This window comes from Ochotona princeps, chromosome 25 (assembly GCF_030435755.1).
Source record: "Ochotona princeps isolate mOchPri1 chromosome 25, mOchPri1.hap1, whole genome shotgun sequence".
In the NCBI taxonomy this organism is placed as follows: domain Eukaryota; kingdom Metazoa; phylum Chordata; class Mammalia; order Lagomorpha; family Ochotonidae; genus Ochotona; species Ochotona princeps.
The window spans coordinates 9,903,402-9,912,297 of NC_080856.1; the positions used below are offsets into that span (position 1 = coordinate 9,903,402).

The 8,896-nt window shown below is 44.7% G+C and overlaps 1 protein-coding gene across 2 annotated transcripts in view; it reads left to right on the forward strand.

The window, feature by feature from the left end:
- The window catches only part of CTTNBP2 (cortactin binding protein 2), a 137,129-nt gene extending 129,514 nt beyond the window's left edge, over window positions 1-7,615 (forward strand). For both annotated transcript variants that reach the window (XM_004592479.3, XM_058654942.1), the window contains 3 exons: window positions 399-531; window positions 1,419-1,520; window positions 6,697-7,615. In XM_004592479.3, the coding sequence (XP_004592536.2) occupies window positions 399-531; window positions 1,419-1,520; window positions 6,697-6,942 (481 nt within the window). In that variant the 3' untranslated portion in view covers window positions 6,943-7,615. The remainder of the gene's footprint in view (window positions 1-398; window positions 532-1,418; window positions 1,521-6,696) is intronic.
- The last annotated feature ends 1,281 nt before the right edge of the window (window positions 7,616-8,896 follow it).

Genomic DNA, 8,896 nt, shown 5'->3' on the forward strand with positions numbered 1-8,896 from the left:
AAAGAAAAGCTACCCTCTGGCCATGCTGCAAGTACCTCCCCAAGTCGGAAGTGCCCATTACCTTCTGTGACTGTCCCCTAGGCCACAGTGGCTAGATTGGACCTGGGAGACAGGGAACAACAGGGAAACTGAAATGCTGTAAATCCAACAGAATTTCATTGTATAAAATTTTAAACTATTTAGAATATAAAGCAAGAGTTATCAAAATCCTATAGGGAGTATTCTAGAGTGTGAGAGTGGGCTGTGGCATTAGATGACATTTATGAAATACCTGCAGTTACTAAAAGCTCTCCAGCTGGTGCTGACCCCCACACACCACAGGTGGGATCTAGATTCCTGTCGTGAGCAGTAGAGTGGTGTTATCACTTTCCAAAACTCTTTTCTGAACTTTGCGCTAGGTCTTCAGAGAATCAGCGACTGTTGACGGTGAGCTTGGATCCACGGTACTCTCTGGGATCAGATGAGGAGCCAGATCTTGTCAGGGAACTTCAGAGTATGTGCTCCAGCAAATCCGAGTCCGACATTAGCAAGGTAAGAAACGCCCATCAGCCCAGGCAGGGAGGCAGCCCGTGGTGCCAGGACATGGAGGCTGCTTGGCGCCAGCTCACAAACCCGTGCCTCCAGACATGAATGCAAGGAGGAAGCTGAGTGAAACCTGGTTCTCCCAACCCCTGTGGTATATGTGAAATTAACATCGGATGTTGGTCACATCGACATCCAGGGAGCTTCCATTAAACCTAAATCTGAGTTTCCTTAGGCTTTTTTCCCCTAAAATCCTTCCTTAAACCCCTGGATCCTCTACCAGTCCAGAAGAATAGCAAGCGTCATACCCGACTCCTGGCCTAGACGGAGCAACAGCTTTCATTAGAGAACAGAAAGATAGGACATCCAAAATGCCCACAACCTCAGGCTTTAAGCTGAGAAATTTGATATCTGAATACTACAACCATTGACCTGGAATCTAAGCAAGTGTTACCAGCACAAGTCCAACCTGTTTCCCTACTCGACTTTCTATAGCAGGTTTGACTGGGCGTCCTCAACTAAAGGAAGCGTAAGTCAGAACAGGTGCAGGTTCCACGCAAAGCCTCAGCTATCTTGAGGACCAAGCAGAGTTGAGTATCTTATTTAACCTTGCTGGAAATTGACTGAAATACTTACCCACTGGGAAAATAAGGTAATGGTTATAATCCTGATAACTTTCATCCTTTCCGGGCTTACGTTTTTCCTGCAGTTTTCCTAGACTTCTTTTGAAAAAAAAAAAAAAAAGTCTCTCAGAGACAATGTTTTCCACATGAACAGTAAAGGCTCTGAGAGAATGTTCTATTGAGATCCAAAGGATAAGGAGCAGAGAGTGGCACTGCTGTCATGGTTTGCCACTGGGCAGCTGTACCTGACTTGGTCAATGCTCTGTTTTCCAGATTGTTGATTCCAGGGAAGATCTGAGGAGGTTTCACAGTCCAGGAACTGACCCTGCACTTTCAGCACCTGGGAACAATCCAAGAACGCCAGTGTCACAGAAGGTGAGTGTTCCTTTCTCTTCAAGTTAAAAAAAAAGGTTATGAAATGTAATTCAATGTGAATCACGAAGTTATTTTTAAACCATAGCTGGGGACAAGAAACAGAATAAAGGCAAGAGTGCACATTAGCTCTCAAGTGGGAAAGGTGGTTGTCAGTAGGATATCTTGTGCGCAGGACATACGAAGATAGGAATGCTTTTCTGTTTGTTACTTTAGATTTTATTCCAAAATGCTGCACGTCTTTAGAGAAAGTCTCCATTTGCTTCCTTTTTTTTAGTCTTGGATGTTAATTGTAAAATGTAGTGTTCATTTGAGAAACTAGTCCTAGCAAAGGGCTGATTCCATGAAGATCGTTTGCATGCAAAAACATCTTTTCATTTTGGCTTCCTAACTTACCGTGCTATGGATGCACTACATGTCAGCAGGAGGCAATCAGAATGGCAAATAGAAAAGCCAGGATTCCACCAGAGCTCCTGAGCCTCTCGCCACGGCTAGCTGCATCATCATTGCTTCTTGCTTGATGATTCTCAGGCATGGGACAGCGCGGCATTCCTGGTGAGCAGACACAGAGACTGCTTACTCAGGTATTGTTCTGCGTGCTGGCAGATTTCAGGGTCACTTAGTAACATGTGGCTTGTTCACCAAGCCGTGTCGACAGCAGTTCACATCCCGGTCTCATTTACTCCCTGGGTGGCTTACAGAAAACAGGATCATGAAAGGAGCTTGGGGAGACAGTTCAATGATTCATCGTTATCTGATTGCCTGGCAGCCCTGGGCCCCACAGGCCCTGCTCGCTCACTTCTTCCTGGCACTCTGGGCTTAGCTGTAGCATGAGTACCAGCTGCACAAGCTCCGTGCACTTGGAGGGAGCCAGTGAGGAAGAGGCGGACTTCGGTAGGAGCCGTAAGGTGTGTGTCTTATCCCCAGTTGGATCAGGTTAGAAGCAGAAAGCACTGAGAAGGTGTTAAAGGAAAAATGACCCTAGCAGGTGAGCCGGATCCTCCATTGTACATTCTGGCCGACAGAGCTTTTGTTCAGAGCCTGCCCCTTCGTGGCTCGGACTGCATCTACTATGCTTGGGTGGACGAGTGCTCAGGCCACCTCGCTGAGGCCTCCGGGACCCGTTAGGATTCTTGTAGCACTGCATCCGTCCTGTATGAAAACATGGATGCCTGGTAGCCTGAGGCAGCTGAAATGCCTGCTGAGGAAACACTCATGTGGTATTGTCCACAGAAGTCCTTAACATCAGATAAGCTTTGGGGAACAGCAGATAGCTTTGAGAGGAGTGCTTTCTTACTCTCTGGACTCTAATAAAAGAAACAGGTGATTGCTAAGATGTGCAGTTTAGTGGGAGAATGTTAGCTGTCTTCTGCCCTTTGGAAACTAGTGGGAGGGACTCGTCCCATAACCAGAAGGTGTTGTTCTCAGAAGCGACCAGCAGAGGGCAGAGCAGCACTCCCTGGGCCATTCTGAAAGTTGGGCAGGCTCCCCTTTTCTACATTCCGGATTCTGGGCATTTCTTGGGTAGGTGCCCGTTTTCTTCTATTAGCAGAGCTCTCTGACTTAGTTGGGATCACTTTCTCCTTCACGGCCAAAAGCAGTCTAAGCCTCTCAGAGAGGGGCCTTCCCGCTGCTCCCCCCTTATCCAGTGGAAAACAAAATGTTGTCCTCATTTGCCACGTGTAATTCCTTATTGCTGAGAGGTTTTATTCGCCAAGCGGCACCTTAGGCAGCCTCCTAAATTAAAACAAATGCACTCATACATTCAGAGCAGCAACCAGAGGATCAGTTCCTCGGGAGTGTGTTTCCTTTTTATGTAAGTGCAAACGAAGCTACAAGTTGCCATCCTTAGCTGCGTAATGAGATCCAGCCCCTGGAGCCTGGACTCTTTCCCCTATGGGGTTTGATGTGATTGGTCCAATCACATCAGGGACCCGCAGGGTGCCAGCTGGTCGCTCTGCCTTGAGGCTGATGGGGAGCACGTTTTCCACCTGTTCTTTCCAGGGGCATCTCAGTACGTAACTTGCTTCCCACATGTGAAGATGGGTCTCCAAAGCCATCCTCCCTCTCTGGTTCCACTTCCTCTTCCCATCTAGGAAGAGGACACCGTGCTCTTTGGCATTGAAAGAATGGGTTGCTTTTAAAAATAATTCTTTCAGGGTAAAGATTTACTGTAGAGCACTACCTTCTGTAAAATCCAGCCTGAATTCAGTTTACACAGCAAACCTTATCAATTTAATATAGAAAAGCTCGGGGGCGGGGGGGAAGAGACAGCAGTGGACAGGAGTTAGCCTAGAAAGCATTAAATACCCTTCGTGTAGCTAAAGTCGCTGGGGCATCGTTTAGTCAGAGGCTTTACATCCGTCCTTGGCTCTCAGGAACATCACTCCTGCAGGGTGTGCGTTACCAGCCTTGACCTGCTGTGACCTCCCTACGGCCATGGGATTCTCCATGTGTTGTCATGCCTGTAAGCACAGAGTCTGCCTCTCCCAGCCACAGTCGGTAGCTTAATTCCCTCTGGGAATTTACTGCCTCAGGGTATAGATGCCAGAGTAGTAGCCCTTGTGGCTCCTGGTCCCCCTTCAGAGACTCGGCACAGGATGGACTGAAAAAGGCAGGTGAGTAATGGTGGCACAGCTTTCAGTTAGAACTGTTCCCACTGACAGGGCATTTACAGCAAAAAACTCTTCCTTTTATAACATGCCATCTTTTCTGAAAACTGCATAATTGAATTTGCTACAGTTTTAAGACATAAGTTAGGAATAGAATTACTAGCCTACCAAATCAGTCCCATTTTTGCAGACTCAAAAAGTAAATTCATGTCAAAAGTGACGGTGGGCTGTGGTGCCCGCGCTAGATTGACAGTTAAGCAGGTGGCTCTTACCATGTGGAATTTCTCCTTTTCCTTCTAACTTCACAATTTCTCCAGAACACACAAATCATTTTCCAGTTGATGCTTCACCTAAAAGTACACAAGGAGGTGGCAAGGACTGAGTGCTAACCAGCTGTAGTCCAGCTGTAGTCCGGCTGCTTCCCCGGGCTTTAGTTACTGAACCTTAATGCAACAGAATGAGGTTCTGGCCTCTTCTGGAAGCTGTCTGCTTCCTAAACCAAAGCCTAGTCATCATCTTTCCCATACACATCCTCTGTACCCCGTGGTACCCCTCTTCAACACACACTTGATGTTCGGCAAGAGTGAGTGAAGGCCCTAGCCCAAGTCCTGTGACAGTTGCACAACTCTATCATAAGCTAGGGGTGTAGACTTGGGAGAAGTTGTACAAGGCTTCAAAAACTTGTGGGGACTTACTTGGCAGTTGAGAATTTCACTCTTCTGTTCGCATCAACCGTAATTCTCTCATTTTTCAGGCATCATTGGCCTAAGTGAAAGGGGAGGGCATTGTTAATGGAGCGTGATGCGCAGACAGCGAGCCACGAGAGCAGGCTTTAAACAGAGGAATTATGTCACTTTGAGAACTTGTTCAGAGCACAAACTGGACATACAGGTGAATCGTTGATTAGTTGGTGCAAATTCTGTTCAAGATAGAGCTGGTGTTAGCGTTTTGAGAGCTTGTGGGGAGGTAGTATACTCAACGTCATGTTCACCCCCTGTCCATTCAGTATCACAGAGGATAGAAACAACAGTGGGGAGCTAAGGGATTCTCAGCCTTGGCTTCACATTCGAACCGTGTAGACACTGAACTTCAGGCCCATACTATACTCTACTCCACCGCCCCCGACAACTGAGTCAGTCCCTGGGGCTGCAGCCCGGCCACCTGTGGTTTGACACTCACTGGAGCATCAGTTCACCGAGAGACCTGGATACTTTCTAGCACGGGCTTGGCCCAGCCCTCGCCATTGCAGCCATCTGGGTATTGAACCAGAGATAGATGGAGACTCTCTCCTTACTGCTCTGTAATTCCGATTTTCAAATAAATTTCCCTTTTCAAAGACTCCCAAAAGCTACAACTGCCAGCTGAAAATGAACTGTTGCTTTCCATTGAAAGCCATATTTTCTCATGATTAAAGAAAAACTAGAAAATAATTGAAAAGAGTGACAAAGGGAGGTATTCCATCTACTGATTCATTTCCCAGAGAGCTGCAGTGGCCAGAGCACAGGAGCCAGGAACTTCCTCTAGGTCTCCTACAAGGGTTGAGGGGCTCCAGGACTTGGGCCATCCTTCATTGCTTTCCCAGACCATTGGCAGGAAGCTGGGTCCAAAGTGGAGGATCCAAAACTCACTAGTGCCTATATGGGATACCAGCAGGCCAGGCAAAGAATCAGCTTGTTAACTCTGATTCTAACGTTAGATTGCACACTGAAAGCAAGACAGCAAGTATAGAGCAAAGTAGGGGAGCAAGTGTTGTCAGTAACCCAGAGCAGCTCACTTAAGTTTGAAAAGTCAAGGTCTTGCCCCTGCTTCCCATTTTGAACACTGGAGTTCAGCATCTACTTCTCCAGCTTCCTGCTAATGCACTCTCGGGAGTAGAGGTGATGGTTTAAGTACTCTGACCCCTGCCCACCCTACAGGAGAAACCCGGATTGGGTTTGTGCACCTGGTTTAAATCCGGCACAACCCTGGCTTTTGCAGGCATCTGGAGAGTGAACTAACGGATTCCAGAGTGGTCACTGTGCTCTTCAAATGCATGAAAAGTTAACATTCCCCAAGTATGTGGTTTCCAAGTATGGAAGACCTTGGGCCAACTAACCTCAGAATTGCTGGGCAGCAGCAGGTCCCTTCATTCTCTAGCATGGATGCTCCAGAAAGCAGCACTGTTTCTTTGTGTTTTCCAGTGTCCGCCAAGTAACTAGAAGGGTCTGTCATTGCAGTAAATGCATAAAAGTGTTTGTAGAAAGGATGTGTGACTTACCAAGATGACACCTCTGAACTGTAGAGCTTTCTATGCGTAGTTTTTTTGCTGATGATCTCAAACCTATGATTTCATCAGGTTTGTTGGTAAAGACATTCCAGATGCATTAGCATTTGCTTTACCTGACTCCAGTGTCTAGGATCGGTGGGACACCAGGAAGGGCCTGATGAAAGACAAACAAGCACACAGATTCAGGTTCCTTCCGTTACGGTTAGGGTGAGCCCTGTGCATTTGCTGCAAGCCAGAGGAGGGAAAGTAGGCATTCGGAACCCTGGCAAACGTCATCCCCTTGGCTTCTGTTTTCTTTCAGGAGGTCCGTCCTCTCAGCAGCCATTCAACTACCGAATGCAGCACCGGTAAATCCAAGACTGAGCCGGGGGTTTCCAGAGTTAAATCTTTCCTTCCTGTTCCTAGAAGTAAAATCGCTCAGTGTTCACAGAACACCCAAAGAAGCAGCAGCAGCAGTAATACAAGGCAACCAGAAATCAACAACAACTCCAAAGAACAGAATTGGAATCTACACAACCATGAACAAGTAGAAAAACCAAACACATAGGCCTGCCAACAACATTCTCACTCTTAACTTCTGTATATTTCACACAGAAACCAAGGGCAACAAGATGTAAATACCTTCCAATGAATACAGTGTTTTCATTATAATATAAACAGAGTGCGGGACCACTATTCATTTATTTTGTAAAGAATGTATTATGTATTTATAACCAACTTTTTAAAAAAAATTCTGTAAGACTGAACTCCAATACCAAGAAGTTATGCCAACTTTTCAAGTAGTTTTATAATAGAAAAATTGTAACAGTTTTAACCAAGATGTTCAGGGGTATTACAGCACTGTCTTGTATTATATATCTGTATATATGTATGTATATTTGTGAAAGGTCACCAGTCCTATTAGATGTTACAAAGTGTAAAATATGGGCTTATAAAACATGTACCATTTTAAAAGGGGAATCATAATTATGTTTACTTGATGGGGAATGACTAGAATGGGCAATAATGAATTATTTCTTAAGAGTTATTTTCCATTAAAAGCCATATTAAGTATTTTGCCTGTTAAATTTGAATTTTACATTTTAAATCTTTTAGTGATTACATTATGATTTGGTTCCATCATGTATATATTTATGCCTATGAGTTTGCATTATGACTCCTTTAATATATGAAATTATAATGCAATAAGTTTTCTTACAAAAAGTTTTATATCTAAATAATTAAAAATAACTGAATTAACTTAATGGAACATTTATGCAGGTAACTCCAATATTTCAAATAGCACAATTAATATTTTCAAGAATTTCTTCTGAAGTTATTGAGATCACTTATATAACCCACAGTTCAGATGTTTTGACACGAAATAAAGTGGTGACTCAGTGACCATTTGTCATCCTGTCTGTAGCTCTGTCCTCGCGTTGGTGTTGTACCTGCTGTGCACCAAGACTGACCCATCAGAATGTGTTAGGTAGCCACTGATTAAAACACGTATTCAATCAGTAAATGGTTCTAGGCACAAAAGCCATGTTTTTGGTATTTAAGAGTATGGTAACTACTTTAAGCAGACTTTTTTACTGAAGTACTTGTATTTACATGAATCTGTTAAACTTGTAAAATACATATGAAGGGAAGATGACGTCACAGGAGATGACCAGGAAGACCTTTCCAAGGAGGAAAAGCTGGATTCCAGCTCATGGTTGTGCTCTTCCTGGTCCCCATCTCTACCAGGCAAACCCTCACTCAGCACTGGCTGTTGTAGATAGTGGATGGCAGGTCTCTACCCCTCCCTTCCTTGTATGTCTAAATATATTAAGTCTCTCCACTTTTCAAACATTTAAAAACAAAAAAAAAGGTTAAGTTGGACTTCGCTGAGGGGCAGTGGGTTCAATCCCTGTCTACCACACCAGCGTCCCACATGCAAGCTGCTACATTTCTTACCCCAGGTCGCTGGAAAGCAGGAAACGGCCCAAGTTCTTGGATCATCACACCCATGCGGGAGACGCAGACCAAGCCCGTGGTCCCCAGCTCCAGGCTGGCCCAGCCCCAGCTACTGCAGCCGCTTGGAGAGGGCACGAGAGGCTCGACTTCCGTTGGTGTAGCAACTACCTTTAAAATGAACTGCCGAAAACACTCACACACTGAAAATGTAAGATTTGTGCAGATAACATGGTTGACTTTAGAAAAATTCTAAGAAATATTTGAGGTCATAAGATGCACAATCAGAACATGGAATTAAGTCTGCAATAGCAAGTAGAAGTTTTAGCAGATTACTTATATGTTAAATGCATATCTAATTTTGATGTCATAAGACATGTACACTGTAAACCACAAAACAAATTGTGAAAAAAAGTCTGATCCAGGGAAAGAGAATATACAAGGGAAATTTCAAAAGTTCATTGAAATTGAAACAAATTTTATGCAAAATACTTCGGAAATCCATTTTTCCCTAATGCACATTTTCCATGAACTTTGGGAATGCTCATTTCTCACATAAATGAATG